This window comes from Passer domesticus, chromosome Z, assembly GCF_036417665.1.
Source record: "Passer domesticus isolate bPasDom1 chromosome Z, bPasDom1.hap1, whole genome shotgun sequence".
In the NCBI taxonomy this organism is placed as follows: Eukaryota; Metazoa; Chordata; class Aves; order Passeriformes; family Passeridae; genus Passer; species Passer domesticus.
In genome coordinates this window covers 63,763,414-63,780,640 of record NC_087512.1, presented here as the reverse complement: position 1 = coordinate 63,780,640, position 17,227 = coordinate 63,763,414, and the positions used below count along the sequence as shown (strand labels likewise).

The 17,227-nt window shown below is 40.3% G+C and overlaps 1 protein-coding gene across 1 annotated transcript; it reads left to right on the top strand.

The window, feature by feature from the left end:
* Window positions 1-6,821: 6,821 nt before the first annotated feature.
* On the top strand, window positions 6,822-16,825 carry CDO1 (cysteine dioxygenase type 1). The gene is made up of 5 exons (XM_064405352.1): window positions 6,822-7,118; window positions 9,202-9,279; window positions 11,198-11,355; window positions 13,772-13,941; window positions 16,067-16,825. The coding sequence occupies exons 1-5, from the start codon at window positions 6,940-6,942 to the stop codon at window positions 16,094-16,096; spliced, it is 615 nt and encodes a 204-aa protein (XP_064261422.1). The 5' UTR covers window positions 6,822-6,939; the 3' UTR covers window positions 16,097-16,825.
* Window positions 16,826-17,227: the final 402 nt, after the last annotated feature.

Genomic DNA, 17,227 nt, shown 5'->3' with positions numbered 1-17,227 from the left:
AACAAATGAAACTACTGATAAACTGCAAATGTGCTCTTCAGAAGTGATGCAAGAAGGTTGATGTGTGTGTGTATTGGGGGCGTTGTGTTTTGGTTTTAAAATGTCAAAAGACAGTGAGATCTTGAAGAAGAACTATAGGTCATTGTATCTGCCAGCTAATTATAGAAGGTTGTAATTTATGCTGAATCTATAAATAATTTTTGTCTTCTGAAGTTGAATAAAATTGTTTGCCTCAGTTCCTCAAAATATGATAATCCACTAATGTAAAGCCCACAGTAATGGTCTGGATTTCCTTCTTTACCACATGCATTTCTGGACCTGGATAAATGAATCATGAAGCTTTGAATTATTTGTTTATCTAAGATGCAGCCTATTCCCTGAACAATACTTACTTTTTACTGGTTGCTTCAGCATTTTTCTGCTTTTAATTTTCTTCCAACTACAAGTAATTTTTTTTGGTCCCTAGTTTAGCAGTATACAGTGAGTACTTTCTGATCCAGCCCTTGCTTTCTATTTCCTCAGTGCTCCTAAGCGGCTATCTTTATTCTGTTCCTTTTAGTGACTGCCAGCTCCAGTTCTGCTAATTCCCCCACGTAACTTCTGTACCTTCTTTACAGAGAGTCCTCCTTTTTACCACTTTCCCTTTGGGTTTGTGCCTTGCGTCAGGGAGGTGGTCACTACTTACCTCTGGTAGCTCTTTAAGGACCGTGCACTCTTTCTGTCTGGAGCTGAGGCATGACTTCAGGTGGTAGAAAATTTTCCTTGCTCATATTCTTAAATAACAAACTAGACTGCAAACATGTCAAATAAATAATGTGTCAAGTGAACAAATAAGTGATTCCCAGTACATTGTCTGTAGCATTTGCAAGAGACATGTTGAATCTCCTATTTTAAAAAGAGACAGTTACAGATTCTAAAATCAGATTGTCCTGATATGTTTTTCTCTTTGAAAAGAATATTTCCAGTAAATTGGAAACATCAGAAGCCCAAGTAGAAGATGAGCTGATCTCTGCATTTGGTATCACTTAAGTGACTTCAGTTGCTAGAGTGGGAGAAAAAGGGTACGAAAGGAAGGACTGACTCTTGGACAGATCAGTGAGCGTTGTACAAAACAAAAAATCGAAGTCTAGATTTACTCAAAGTGTTGTACTCAACCAATATGCTACTATACTGATGCTGCAACTATACTGAACTGCCAATATTTGTAATGTAATTTAATTCACTTGATTTAATGCAACTGAATTGAAAAAATGCAAATTGATAAAAATTTAATAAATAATTTTAAAGACTAAGGAATAAGGTAAGTATTGGAAAGGGAAGTTACTACACTGTTTTTATGAAAGACCTAGTACTTCACAACATCCTGATATTAAAAAATAATTCTGTGCAAAATTCAGTTACCCTATTTCCAGTTAATAAAAACCCGATGCAAACCCTTCAAACTGTGAGGCACTATTTTTGTGAATTATAATAATGGTTTAGAGACTAACTTTTATGATTAGATTTGTAATGTGTAGTTTGAACTAGTCTTAAATACACATGGAAACCTGAAGAAGCTAAATGAAACTAAAGTTATGTCAAGAATGAAATGATAAAATACACAGTTGTGCCACCTTTGAGCATACTGAGCAAATGTTGTCATTTCCAGGACTTCAAAGTCTCAGAAAACTACTGCTAAGATCTTAACAGAAGTGGTGTCCGTGTCAATTATCCCCACAACTCAAACTTGAATGTACTGATACACAGTAAAGTCACAGTGAGGGGGTTGGAAATCCACACATCCATTCTTCCAACTCCTTCCAACGCCAAAGCAGCTTCTGTTAACCAATTGTTGCTGTTTGTGTTCATTTTGCAAATCAAATTCTGCATGTTTGCACAGCTTTTTGGCTTATGTTCCTCTTGACTACCCTGAGGTCTCAATTACTCTTCAGGGATATTAGACAAAGGTTATTCAAGACATTATCTTACTAGAACATCTTTATACTGGGGGTGAGGGAAAAAAAAAAGGGGGAGCAAAAAATTCCTTTAACTACAGGGTTTTTCATGAGGACTGTGACTTACAAGCTTGGATAAAATTCAATGTGCATTAAAAAATAAGAGGTTTTCAACATTTTGTATTGGATTATCAAGAGAAGAAAAACACTTGACAAGAAAACTTGTAAAATGCATTTCTTTTTTACAAAGACCACACTTCAGCTTTATTTGTACCATATTTAATATGTTTCCAAGGCTAAATGTCACAAAAACCTCCGCCTTGCTCTTTAATAACGATAACGCTGTGAGATGTCAGATGCCTCTTAGTCAGAATTAGAGCGACAAAAGCTCATTTAGAGATTACTTCATCCTAAAGTAGGTGGTTAAAAAAGGTTGAATCACATTTTTGACTGAGACCAAAATGAGTATGTTAAAGGCTTAATGTTAAGCCTGCCACACTACAGCTGTGTCACTAGACTTGGTAGTGCTGGGAAATTTTCTGAGACAGTGTAGCTCAGTCATCTGTACAGTTGGTTGTTAGAGCACTTGCTGGCCTGTGCTCAATTCAGGAACTGGCAAGATACCATCTCTGGTGGGCACTTTGGATGTGATCAGCTTGTTACGGAGTTCTGGAGGTAAATAACATTGATGAAATCTGTTCTGTGCAAGCTGGCCCCTGTGCCAGGGATCAATCCTTGGGATAGTTGTTGGTAGGTACACAGGTGAGATTTCAGGTGAGATTTGATCCCTTGTATGAGCAATGAGAAGAATTAAACTTTGGGAGAAAAAACATGGTCCCTTTTCAAACTTTGAGAGCAATCTAGGAATTTTTAAAAAATTATTCCTCTGCATTCCCTCCATGCAACTGTCTCTAAATGACTAAACTGATAGGCTCTAAATGCCTACCAGTAGCCACATTCAGCAACATTTTTTGATAAATATGCAGATTATAGATGGTGGCAAAGTAGTAGCTATATGTCTTGGCTCCACTATACCTTTCTTTATCAAAAGTAGATGATGAACATTACTTAATTTTTTTTTAAGTACAGGAGTCTTGGAGTCCTTGCTCTGCATCTTCTTATGGAATGATTCCACATGCAAATTATTTCTATAATGTGTGTATATCAATTAGACTGACCCAATGTAGTATTAAAATATAATTGCATTGAGGGCCTAACCTTAGAAAAAAAGGTCTGAGTTAACATGTTCCAATTGCAAAAATCAGTATATGACTTAAAGCAGATAAATATGTTTCCCTTGAACTCTGTTCGGTAACAGAACTAATAACCCTAAAGAGCTTTTAATGGGAAACCTAGAAGAAAGAAAAGAGATCTCCGCGTAAATCTGCACAGCAATATTCCTAATGCAGAGGCTAGCCAGTACTTTGGCTTTCTCATGTAGATATCATAAATTGAAAAAGACCACAAATTTATTTGTCTTTCTTGCAGAGAAACATGTCAATATTTTGTATTTTATTTATAGCACACGCATGTCCCACCTAAAGTGGATGAGTGATTCTTCCAAGAGTCTCTTCTGTGCTGTGTGGTTTAATGCCACACAGCTTTTCACTGCATTATTTGCAGCAGAGCTCGTGCCATTTAGTAGTTGTTGATGTTTTCAGTGTATGACATGATTTTGTACGTGGCATCCTCATTTCTCTCATGTTTTACTGCATGTTTTCAGTCTGAAGATGGTGTTTAACTGCATGATGTTTGATGCAATTATTCTCAAGCTTTTTTTGAGAATTGCTGTGCATGCAGCAGTTTCTCATCAAAGATCTCCTGTGTACTGAGTGATCAATCTCACTTTACAGATTATACGACTGAGGGACAGCTGCACTGATACATTGATTCATGACTCCACTGAGTCATGTAGTCCCAAAACTTGCACTACAATTGCAGATCTGGGCTTTCTCTTTTGAGCCCTCTACAAACATCAGAAACTTAGGTGAACAGAGACTTAACAAAGGGGTGACTTAGTAAAAGGAGTGAAAGTAATTTTGTGTGGAGGAGAAGGTGTAAGTACTCATGATAGTGTTGAACTGCTGTCGCCTGGCCAGGCTAACAGACCAAAGAGACACAGCATAGTTGTTTGCCACAAGAGTCTGGTCATTCAGACACCTTGGATCCCACCTTCAACTAGCTCACAATTTTTATTTGGAGTTACAAGGTACAAAATAAAGTACAGTCACAATCTACATTTGCAGGTCTAATACATGGTGCAAATTATCTAATGCTACAGTTTGGTAATTCCATCAATCTGACTTGAAGATTTTCCTCAATGAAGCATGAGAGAAACCTTGTGAGCTGCACCCCAGTAGATGATGTGCCACTAAGTGATTGAGCACTTCAGCTGGTAAGTGTCTCCTGGAGGTAGATGTCATGTCAAATGATTGCTTGATTTGCTTATACCTGTCTTCTGGGTAATAGCGGAGTGGTTTAGCATTTGTACATAAAGAGAAATGTTTGTGGTTAAAGCCCAAACTCCTATTCTCCAAGACAAGAGAAATACATGTAATAGTTCATTTCTTCAGGTATATGATTTCCAGCAGTAAAAGTGCATAAAGTCCTGCAGTCTCCTTTTGCAGAATCACAACAGAATGTAAAAACAATTCCTGTGCTGTGTGGATGTCAGTGTTCTCTTTTTTTATATTGAATTTTCAGTGACAGTTAACTGCTGTATGTGCTCAGACCTTGTGCCATTTCTGTCCATAGGGCATAAGCAAAAGCACAAGTTGGAGAGACATAAATATTGTTCTTGATGGTGTTCAGTCAGTCAAGTAATCAACTCCTGTAAAAGTTTTGGGGATCAAAAAGTATGTTGAACAATTCCAATTTAAAAGCTGTAAACACTTTTGAATAGGAGTAAATAAAAAGTATAACTATATAAACTGTAACAAACAGCAGCAGTTGGAAATTGCAGTAGGTAGATCCAGCCTGATCCCTTACTTGTAATACAGGGAGGTATGAAATGTCCTTTTACTAGCAGTATTTAACTAGTGATCTCATCAACACTATGTGGCACAGAAATCAAAGTACTGAGGTGTCAGGGATTAACGGCAGTGGCATAACTCTTTTTTCTCTGTATTTAAATACCAGGGAAAATACCTCCAAGCACAGGTGTACAAATAAGCAGAGAAATATAGCTGCTGGAAATTAGTTTCTGTCAGATACTGTGAATATCAGAATAAGACAAAAAAATACTTGAACACTTACTTCATGCTGCGTTTCAGAACCCATAATTGTGATTCTTACAGTTTATTCTTGAGAGACATTTTATTCCTTTGAGTGGTGCTTCCAACAGCCACCAAAAGAACATGAATTCTGCCTTTGAAATAAATGACATAGTATTTCACACTAATTCTAACTCTTTGTTAGACAAAAAGCAGTTTTAGTGATGCTGTATGAGACTTTTCAGGTGTACTGAAAAACGTGCTACTTGCCCATCCAATCATTGGAGAGCAACCAAGAGCTGACATAGGACAGATGTAAATTTCATTAAGAAAAAAGACTGATTCTCAATTGTGACTTTGAAATAGTTACCAAGGGGATTGATGTGCTTGTTCATTACCTGCATTTGACCCAGGAAGACTGGACATGGCTGCTGATATCAGCACAAGAGTTGTGTTTAAGAGATTTGGGATAGTCTGAGGTTCTCTCAGACCTTAAAGAAATATCTTGAAATCGTTGCAGTTTTCTTTTTCTTTCTCACACACACATACCAACAATACTTTACAAAATACTGATAAGGCAGGGTCTGCTTTGTGCATGCAGGAGAGGTTCTGGAGTGATGGCTGAAAATGTACCTATTCAGTACATTGATTTGCGTTTCACTCCAGTGTGCTAGATTCCAACGGTTAAGTATTCCCTACTGCAGTGAAGCCAAAAATTCGTTCAGCCTCTCAAGCTATATTTACTTTATTAATGGCACTTCTTTTTGTCATGCCTGTACTTTCATGTACAGGTCAGGGAGAGGGAAGAGAAAGCAGGTGTGCTAAAAATCCCTCAATGTAACTATCTGTAAGGGAAACTGCAAGCTGCCAGTGTTGTGAGCACCTTTGAGCCTCAGAGGTACAGCAGCCCACACCACCAGTCTTCTTACTTCCAGCTTCATAATCATAAGGCAGACCTGAAGAGCTGAACCTTTTTTCTTTTTAAGAAAGAATAGATGGATTTTCTTAAAACATTGTTCTATTGTGTATAGTGAATTCTGTTGCCAGAATTCATCACTAATAAACATTTTATTAACAGCTGAAGTGGAAGGAAGATGGCTGGTGTGGCATCTGCTTGCTCTGCTGCCACTATATAGATTGGATAGCCTGAGGAGCATGAGGACGGGCTGTTGTGTTAGCACGGTCTCTTTTGTCCCAATCACTGTTTCTGGTTGTCATTCTGAGTACTAATGGTTACGGCAGCCCTAAATGTTCCTGCAGAGTGCACTGGCTCTCAAGAAATAGCACTATCAAGGGGCAGGCTGTCTGTAAGCAATCTCCAGCAGCAATTTTCTGTATGCTTGAAATACCTGTGTCTTGTTTTGCTTTTCAGTAGCGCTTTTAGATGTATTTTTTTTCAAACCAATGTGTAAGTAACGGAGGCAGCGGCAGGCCGCGCTCCGCGGCAAAGGGAGAGATGCTTTCCGCCCGGCAGCAACAACCACTTCGCCTTCTATTTCCCTCGCCCGGGATACCGGAGCGCCAGACGCCGGCGGCCCGACCTCCCCCGCTTCGCCCGGGCTCCATCGGGGCAGCAGCAGCGAGCGGAGCGAGGAACCTCTGCCACCGCCTGCGGCTGCCCCCGCCCGCCGGGGTCGGTGGCCGCGCTCACGGGGACGGGGACGGGCAGCAGTCGGCGGGCCCGCCCGCCGGGGCGGTGGTAGGCTCCCGCCGTGCCTCCCGGCGCATAAAGGCAGGCGGCGGGGGCCGGCCCGGGGCAGCGGCTGGCGGCGGCAGGGGAGCGACCGGCGGTGATGGAGCACCCGGTGCAGACGGAGACCTGGAAGGCGCGGAGCCTGGAAGAGCTGGTCCGTATCCTCCATCAGATATTCGCCGAAGACAAAGTCAGCGTGGACGAGGTCCAGGCGCTGATGGAGTCGTACGAGAGCAACCCCGAGGAGTGGCTGCAGTACGCCAAGTTCGACCAGTACAGGTAGAGAGCACCCCGGGGCACGGAGCCCCCGGCCGCGCAAGCGGCGGCGAGGCAGAGCGGCGGACGGGGACTGGGACTCAGCGGGGACGCCGGGCGAGCCCCTCCCGCCCCCGCCCCGAGCCGGCCGCCAGCCCCTCCGGCGGCGCCGAGGGGCCGAAGGGCAGAGGCGCGGGCGGGGGTCGCGGCGGGGCCGGGGGCGGGGAGCGGGCGGAGCGGCCGCGGCCAATGGCGGCCCCGCTCCCGCTCCGGCCCAGGGAGGCACCGCGGCGTGCCGCAGCACCGAAATAAGCGAAAAACCACGTAAACAAAGTTGGGAGAAGGAGCCCGGAGAAGCGCGCGGGGCACGGCGCTCGCTGTCCGCGGCGGAGCCCTGCCTGCCTGCGTGCCCTGCCGCGCCGGAGCTGCTGCCCCGTGCTCCGGTGTCGTGCCGATCCAGGCTTTCGGCTGCTCGTCGGCTGGAAGGAAAATACCTGTTGGGGTGCTAACTCGCTCTTGCTCTGCCAGCAACTCATTTATCTCTCTCTCTCTCTGTTGGCTTCGCTGTCTTGAATTTCAAGATAAATACATTTTATTCCAGTGTTTTCTTAAAAAAAACAGACAAACATACAAACAAAACCCCACTCAAACACTCCAAACTCCAAAACTTCCTTTTAACAGTGGCATTGTGAAAGCATCATTCTAGCTTGACTTTTTTTAAACCACTTTCACCTTTCTGTGACTATCTTCCATTTGGAACAAATCATTACATTTGCAACAGATCATAGGAAACTAAGAATCAGGAAAACAGTGTGTTAACATTGGAAGAATGCATGACAACCATTTCTTTATATATTTATTTATTATTTGTTATTTATAAATTTATTTTTGTCAGCCAGACCTGTACAGAAATAACAGCACTTAAGAAGTTTTGTTAAATGCCAGCATCGATTAATTGTTTTCTGACATAGCATAGGAAAAATATGACTACGTAATATATGCACAGGTTGTGGATGCAGTGAGAGGTAGTGTAGAGATAAACATGTTTCCTTTGAAAGTAGTTCTTTATGAGCATCCTTTCTTGAGTAAAATAGAGTGGACTTATGGGGATACTAATTTGAAAGCATTCAGTTGACATCAGTGCACTTTGTTTGTGCCTTTACTTGCATTTTTCAGGTGAGACTGAGGTGCACCATAATAGGCATAAATATTTTCTTTACATGGTGAAGTGCAAATACGCATGCCTACTGCTGAAATTAAATCTGAAGGTCTCACACTGAGCTACTTGTACCATAACATCAGACCCAGATCAGAAGGGTCACACTATGGGAAGCAATAGAGCAAAATCCAAATCCCATCTCTAGTGAACTTTTCAATAGAACAAGATGATCAGCAGTTCAGAGGAAACTTATAGGGTTTCCTATAAGTAAAGTAAAAGGAAGTAAGCAAAAGGAAACAAACATAAGATGTTATTTGAAAATAAATTTTGCTCTAATAAACTTTTTTTCAGAAGTAGATGCTGGCAAAATGCCCCTCATAGGTGCTTTATCCACACAAAATTCTACAATACAAGACATGGAACTTTCACGAACAGAGTGGGAGGACCATGTGCAGGAAGTCTGGCATCTTCATTCTTTGTTATTTTGGCTTCGTACAAATGAGTTCTGTGTAGGGGAAGGAAAGCCAAGAATATCAGAAAAGGAACTGCAGAAGAATGTAACTATGTATTTTTCTTGTTTCATTGCAGTCCTCTGTTTCTAATTATAAGCCAGCTGCTGAAGTGACTTCATTCAATAACCATTTTGATTTGATCCTGTCTACCACTCTAGTCTGACTCACAGCTCCCAAACTCCAATCATCTATGTAATTCAAGAGAAATAGTATTCCAAAATATTAGATATTCCTTTTCCTTCCCAGAAAAATAACTCTTACCAAAAAGCCAAACTTATAAATACAATTTCATTTTTTCTAAGTAAAACTTGCAGTTCAAGAAAATAGAAGAAAAAGAGTTTTTGTATGTCACAACCTTCTTTCATAAACATGTTTGTATAATTTTCTCTTTTATAGGCATATTAGTACAGTAAAGAGCAAACACTTTGTATTTCAGGTATACAAGAAATCTTGTGGACAATGGAAATGGAAAGTTCAACTTGATGATCTTGTGCTGGGGTGAAGGTCATGGCAGGTTTGTATTTAAAAGCTATGATTTTAGCAAACATATAAATTCCCCATATCTTTCACTGTCGTACAAAATAGAGGAAAAATAAATCAGTCCTATGGGAGCTATCAGAAGGTGTCTGGAAAGTAAGCAGTGCAGAGCTCCTATTAGTATAGCAGTCCTGAGTATCTGCTGTAACTTTTGCAAGTTTGTACTCCGTAGCCATTTGTAAAGCACTCTTTCAAAAATGCTTTGTTCTTCTACAAAAGCTAAGCTTCTCTACTGTCAGAGAAAGTTTTTAGTTCCAGAGATACAGTGATAAAGATACGACCCTGTTAAACCGTTCCCATATAACACCTGACCTCAGAAGCAGGACTAGGTGCAGTTTAAATAGTCTTCATTCTCTCAGGGTGTTTAAATCTGTCTTTGTGGCAAGATGAGAAAAGTAGACTTGGATTAGGACTGCAGATAATGAGGAGGGAGCCCCTTTCCAGAACTGTTTGGCTTTCTCTAGGTTCATGCATCCCATCTCTTCCCTCAAAATGGATCATAATGCTGATGTGGCCTCTTGAGTCGTATGCATAGACTGCACACTTGGTTGTGTTGTCCTACACAATGTCAGGGCAGCATCTGTCTCTTGGAGGGTCTTTCACAAAGTGTGGGCTAAAGCAAAAAATGCAATAGCAAATATGCAGGTTTTGGACCGAATATTCTCACATCTAAACAGAAAACCAAAGGAGATGTTGGAACATTTTTGTTTGTTTGTTGCAATTGATCATATACAGTATTCTTTAGGGGATGCCATAACATGATACTCAGAGCAATACAGGAACTGGGCTCACCACCTCTGCTTCTTCTAGGCTATTCTCACACAGCCTGTAATTTATGTTAAACTGTGTTCAAGTTGGATGGGCATTTGTTACGGCTAGACTGAGACAAGTTGTTTTTGCTTCCTGCAAGAAGAAGGTCAGATTTTCTCATGTTATTTGGAAGGACCGTGACAATGTGGCATTTGCAAAGTGTTCTGTGCCTCAAGCAAGCTCTGCTCTCTCAGCATCTCAGTTTGCAAGAAATCCTAATTTTTGTTGAATAAAAACATTAATGTACAAGTACCAAGTTTTTGATTGAAACTCATTAGCTCTGTACTTCAGAGGGTCAAATTCCCTCTTGTTCTTTGCCCCCATCAGTGAAAAGCCCTCCCTTTGTCCTAAGGCCATTTACTTCTATAACAGTTAGCCCTGTACTTAAAGAAAAAATAAACCAATACTAAACTAAATATCTAGCCCTTATGTAATCTCTAAATATGGCAAATCAAATATGCTTCAGAGCAAGAAGACAGATCAAGAAAGCAAACACATCCTACCAGATTCTCTTGGGTTTTAATGTGAAAATACCAGTGAAATTACAGCATAGTATAGCTGGCTGTATTTAGTACTATCAAAGTGAGAAGTATACCATTTTTTTCCAACAATGCATGTGAATCCCAGCAGTAAAGGGACTATAGAAATTAAGAAGCATTAGCTCATTTCTTCAGGTTTTGGGAGTGAGCATGGTGGATTTGCAGAGATCAGGTATACTTGCAAATTTATACCAGCCTCTTCCTGGGATCAAGGTAGAAGCATTGTTTTATTTCTTGAAGAAGAGTTTTTGCATTCTGGAGAAATTTTCAGCCCTACTCCATTCTCCAAACTGTCTTTGAGTTTCTCCATATCAAAGTCATTGGCTGACCAATATCTGACTCTTCTCCAAATCCTGCTGTATGTGAACTTAGCTCAATATATTTCCATAGTAGCTGTTTAAGTAGACATCCCTTAAAGCAAGTCCCTTGTGGAATGGAATTTCATTCTATGGTTTTGTCCCCATACAATATGCTAGGTTGTCTGTCTTGCACTGAAATTAAATATGCATATCACACTGAGTTTGGTTATTCTTTTTGCATATATAGCAGTATCCATGATCACACTGACTCACACTGCTTTATGAAGATTCTCCAAGGAAACCTAAAGGAGACTCTGTTTGAATGGCCTGAGAAAAAAGGAAATGGTGAAATGACGAAGAAATCAGAACGAGTTTTGAGGGAAAATCAATGTGCCTACATTAATGGTAAGATATTAAGCTTGTTTTGACAACTGTCTATGAGTCTTATTCCTAACAGAAGAGTTCATCTGCTTTTTAGTCTCCTATATTTAACAGTATGATACCTGTGGCTTTATGCACAGTTTAAGAATGTGACTCTTTATACACTGCAGAAGCCTGTATCTAGATTGAGTAAAATAAACAACCACAACAAAAATGTGCCTTTCACTCACTCTTAAAATATTGTAGCAATTGTTTGTAACAATAATAATAATGTACTGGATATCTGCTCTAGTCCAAGCAGCCTTTAGTATTGTGCCCCCGATGATTATCTGAAATTGCTTGTAAACATAACCTTGTATAGCATTTTTTAGGAAATAAGAGAAGCAAAGTTTAGATAGCTTGATCACCTTTTTTTTTTTTTTTTTTTTTGTTCCCAAAGAAGTAATCCTTTTTCTCAGTCATGGAAAATTTATGTTGAAAATGTAAAAGCTGCCTATGAAATAAATTGACCAGCTAGGAATAGAAACCTGTGACAGTGCTACTTCTTGTCCAAATCAACAAAAGGCTGTAGTGCTGAAGTGCAGTGTGAGCAAAACTGAAATTCCCAATCTACAAAAAGAAATACACAATGTTGAGAATGACTAAGATTCTATCAGTAAGGCTCTTTAAGTACCTAAATCCATGCCATCATCACATGTATCTGTAACTATTACCACCTCATGCTTTGCTGGAGACCATCCTGTAGTTGCCATGTGGGTGTAATATGTGCTGGTGCTATGAAAGATCCTGCACATCATGCTGGACAACTTTAAGTTCAACAGAACAAAGGTGAAGCAGCATACAAGCAGGTCATCTTCTTTATATGTCATGCGTTAAACACTGGAGAGCACACCTAGAGGGGCTGACCTTGGGAACTTCCCTGCTAGAGGGAGACTCGTGTTGGATTAGAAACTTAGCCTGGGTGAGGACACTGGGAAGAAAGACTGGTGTTCTGCAGGCCTCTGTTGAACCTTTGCCATGCTAAATGAAAACACTGAATTGATAGGGCAGGAAATGAAAGAAGTGGCTTGACACATCTGCTGATGCTCCTTTGCCATGGACATGGGTTCTCCATCTCAGTCAGGTTTCCCTACATATGCAGTCCTTTCCAATGCAACAACTGCAGACCGTGTGCATATTACCCAAACCTGCCTCAGTTCTTTAAAACAAATTTGGTATCCAGTTCTCTGAGGCTGTTTGGAGCTCTGCCACGTTTCATAACAGATGTTTTGGTTTAAAATGAACACGTTAAACAAGCAGAAGGAAAACACTGACAGTGTGTTGTTTGCCATAGCTACATTGATAGCAAGTGCCTTCATGATTCTACTGTGTGCTTCTTGATTGCTCTTGTACGTGAGGGTTGGAACCCACTAAACTGTGTTTATTTGAGTTCCCCATTTGATGAGCAAAGATTTAGGACTTTCCCCCCAGCTGCTACGTCCTCTATTTAGATAAAGTACATTAACAACACTTGGTGCTTCCAATCAGAGTTAGGAATGTACTCATGACTCTCAGGTACCATGGCTATGTTGCACAATACATGTTCATCTATTATATAACAAATTCAAGTACAAAGGCCTGAGCTGTTTTTACACCAGGGTCATAAATTAAATTCAAGGTCTCTCTTAAATAATTCAAAACCTCCATTTTAGTGTAGAATGGACATGGTTTGTTTCACGGATGTGATTCTTCATACCTTACATTTTTCTGTAATGCCTTGATTATGCTTACTATTCAGTCATTATTGGAAGTGTGCTGGTCACTATTGGTTAGTCACTTTATAGGAAAGAGAAAACAAATGAAAAATGTGTTCTCCAAACCCATGGAGATATATTGGAAGGATTAATGAGGAAACAGATGCCTGCAGTAAAAGACACCATATGTCTGCCTGTAAGTCCATGCCCCAAATGCATGTAGCTGACTTTTTATATGACTGATATCCTTTAATAGGATTGATATCCTATTACTTGTAAAGAATTAGCAGCACAAAAGCGTTTGCCCCCTTCCTGCTTCTGAAGCATGTATAACAACAGATTTCCTAGAAAAGTAAATGAGCTTGAAGTCCTTTGGGAATGAGAGCTAGAAAAACACTTACAGTATGGTCTTCCTTAATTTTCTTGGGATTTCTGTTGACCTTTATCCTGTGGCAGATAATCTAGAAATTACATGAACTGTGGAAGGCAATAACATGTTTTGAATTACCAGTGTATTTAGGAATCTGAGCTAGAGAACAGCAGTAAAATTCCTTGTACTGAGTTACTTGTTGTCCATAGAAGTGTGGCCATGCCTATTTGCTCACAAGTTACTGTTTAAAAAGTATTTTTTCCAGGCAACTGAGATCTCATTGAATCTTCCTGCTAACACACCCTCTTTCTGCCATTTTTTGCCTTTGGTGGTGTAGACTCCATTGGCCTGCACCGTGTGGAGAACATAAGCCACACAGAGCCTGCTGTTAGCCTGCATTTGTACAGCCCACCCTTCAACACCTGTAACACCTTTGATCAGAGGACTGGGCACAAGCACAAAGTCACGATGACCTTCTACAGCCAGTTTGGAGAAAGGACTGTCTGCGTAAGTACAAGATGAGGCTCTCCTCACTCGGCCCGGGCTCTGAGCCCTGTGGGGACAGGCATAAGGGGCTGCCCTGCTGCTGCACAGGCTGCAGTGACTCTGCCCTGGGACAGGCAGAAGGGTCAGCACCTCTGCCCTTCCTGGGCCATCCCCTCTAGGATCAGATAAAACCTGTTTCCAAGTACTGTTTGTTTGGTCGAGTTGCACTTCCCTTATGTGGGGTTCCCTGTTTTGTAGCCTTCCTCCTGAGCAGAGAGGATTCATGAGACATCTGCTAGTTGTTAAGCACATTCAGGCAGCAAGTGATGGTAAATACAACCTAGCCCATGGAAAGTGTGAAGTAGCTACATTGTTTTGGCCAGCATTAGTCAGGTGTGATGTTTCCCGCCTAAACTGTCCTGCCAAAAAGGATCACATTTCAAGAGGTTTTAAACCTTGTAGCTTACTGTAAATACTTCTTTAATCAATGCAATTCTTCAGAATCGCAATATTCACAGAGTAAGACTTGCTCTGAGAGTAAGAGTAGGTCAATTGTCTGTTGTCTGCATTCATGGGCAATGGCATGAGATTTTATTTGGATAGGAAAGAAATCTTAAGACCATTTTTGGAGCAACCAAGCTGGAACATGTTGAAGAGGTTAACAGGGTTTCAGCACTGTTCCATTCATTGGGAAAAATAACTGCTTACCTGTGGAGAAAAGACTGATTGTGGATGCTCAGCCACAGATTTTCAAACACTGTTTAGTTTTGTTTGATACTGAACACTTTTGTTTTCCTTGAAGCCAGAAATTCAGTGCTCAGGAGTTGCCTAGGGTGAGTCCTTAGTCAGATCAATTTAAAGTTTTATATAGTTGTCAAGTACCATGTAAATTATTTCTCTGAAGCCTGCCACATTACCAAACAGCTGAAACACAAATTTTGGCCTTCCCAAGTTTGAAAAGTCCCTGAGAAATAAATTTGAATTTATAGTTTAGATTTTAAAGGGTTATTAACATGGGAGAATTTGGAACAAAATTAAAGCAAGAATTCAGTGTTTGTTTTCTTTCATTTTGTTTTAAGTTTTTATTGAATATTTAGTACATAAGATAGTAAGTGAGACTAGGCATTTTGGCTTGGAGTGTTTCCGTACTCTGATCTGTAACCATCTGGCAGTGTTTTCACCATTTATGGGGAGTGGATCTGGCTTACAGGAAAGACCTAAATCTTAATAATTGGATTTCTTTAATGAATTCTTCTAAATGTCATTCCATTAAAGAAGAAGGTGGTAGTAAGTTGGACCATTCAGCTGCATAAAATGATTTCATGCTACAAAAACCTTCTGATCTCAGTGACTTGGTGTCTGGAGAACAGACTGGAAAAGCAAACTTTCTTCTGCTTACCAGATCACAGAAGAACCCAAGGAAGCAGAGATATATAAATTTTAAATACCAAGAGAGTAATGTAAAGTATATTTGTGTGTCTTTTTTGAGTGAGAAGATCAGCCAAACAAAAGTGCATTCTGTTCTTCCTCTTTGTCTTAATTATTTTATAGGTAAAAGACACATGTAAATCCCTTGTGATTTCTGGCCTCTGGCCATGATGAAGTCTTGATTAACTAACTCTTTGGGAAATACACAATATTATAGGTTTAATAAATAAAATAGTGTGTGTGTGTCAAAGGACTTGCCTATGGGAGTAACTGCATAGTTCAAGTACAAACCGTGAGAATACTGATAAGAAAGTTCACTGACAGAAAACTGATTTTGTCTTGGGTGTCACAGCACACCAGTTTCTTCTGCCAGGAATTTCCAGGGGGAGGCAGTATCTGTTTACAGCCTGTCTTCCAAGCTGGACATTCCAGCAGTTTCTGTCAAAATGAAGTAGAGCAGACTATTGGGGAGACAAGATAGCCTGAATGAGGAAGCAGTCCTCAGCAGTCCCTTTTGCTATGAGCTTACTCAGAGCTGATAGACAGGGTGACTTTGTCGGGCACATAGTGCCTTGTTCAAAACTCTGGCAAGGAGCACTGAAAACATACACTCCAAGTATTTTTAGGACCTACTCTGAGAACAAAGGTCCACAACAAGACCACGAAATAAGCAGTGACAGTTTCTTTCCTTAAAGCAACCTCTTTTCTTTCCTTTTAGGCTGCAGGAGTGCCGCAGGAGAACAACTGAGAAGCATCAGCATGCATTTGCGTAAGACCTGCTGAATGTTTAACCAGGGACAGAAGACTTGCATGGCTAAGGCTGACAGCCAGATCCATTTCATTATTTGTACATCGGAGTACACTAGGGCAGCCTCCAGACCGCACACAGTTTCCTCGAGCAAATGCCAATTATGGGACACTAAGCTAACTAGTGCCATAACCTGCTTCAGAGGTTAGATGCCTTTTCTTAGGCTCCTGTTAGAATTAAGTAGTTGGTTGTCAAATTATAGTGCCTTTTAAACTCCACCTTGGATATCACACTGAGAATATCAGAAATAGGATTTTTAAACATCATCTGATTCTTCTCAATAGACCTATGGGGATGTATGCTCTCAATGTAGTTAGTAACTATGTAAACTTCTAAGCTTCCAGTCACTTGTACCTATGGGTAGTACAGTAGATACAACTAACAGCAGTGCCTTTTTTTAAATTTAGTCTTTTAGGTTTTAATGCTTTAGGCCATCTTCATAGTTTTGTGCATTTTTTACCTTTTTTTTTTTACAATTTAATTTGTCAGATACTGTTTTAAATAGGAACAGCGCAATGCTTCATGCATGATGATTTTCAAAACTGATTGCACAGAGATTTGACTTCTAAGAAGACTAATCATACTTAATTCAGCTAATGTCCAGTTTCCAAAGTATTCTGTGTAGCTAATGAAGAAGAAAACTGAAATAAAACTGGATTTCTGCACTGATTTCAGAGTTTTCAGCATTTTTTTCACTGTAACTAAAATACTCATCACACTTTACCAAAATCCACATTCTTCTTGAAATGTTTGCCAAGTAATACACTGTTAGAAAAGATTTTTAAAAGCTGGCAGTATGTCAAACATGCAAAGAATCCTGACTCAAATTAAGTTAGGGGGGAGTTCTGTCACTGAGGGTGCTGATGTTTAGTTTTATCCTCCAGATTTAGTCACAGGGAAAGAACCTTCTTGAAAAGAGTTAACTGTAATTAAACATATAAAAGTCAGCAAAACTGAGTGCACAGAGGCTGTCTCATTCATTTAATGCAGTTAATAACATATTCTCAAGTAGGGAATGTGTAGCAATTCTAGTCTTGTAAGTGACTGCTAGTTAGTCAGACAGCAGTTTAA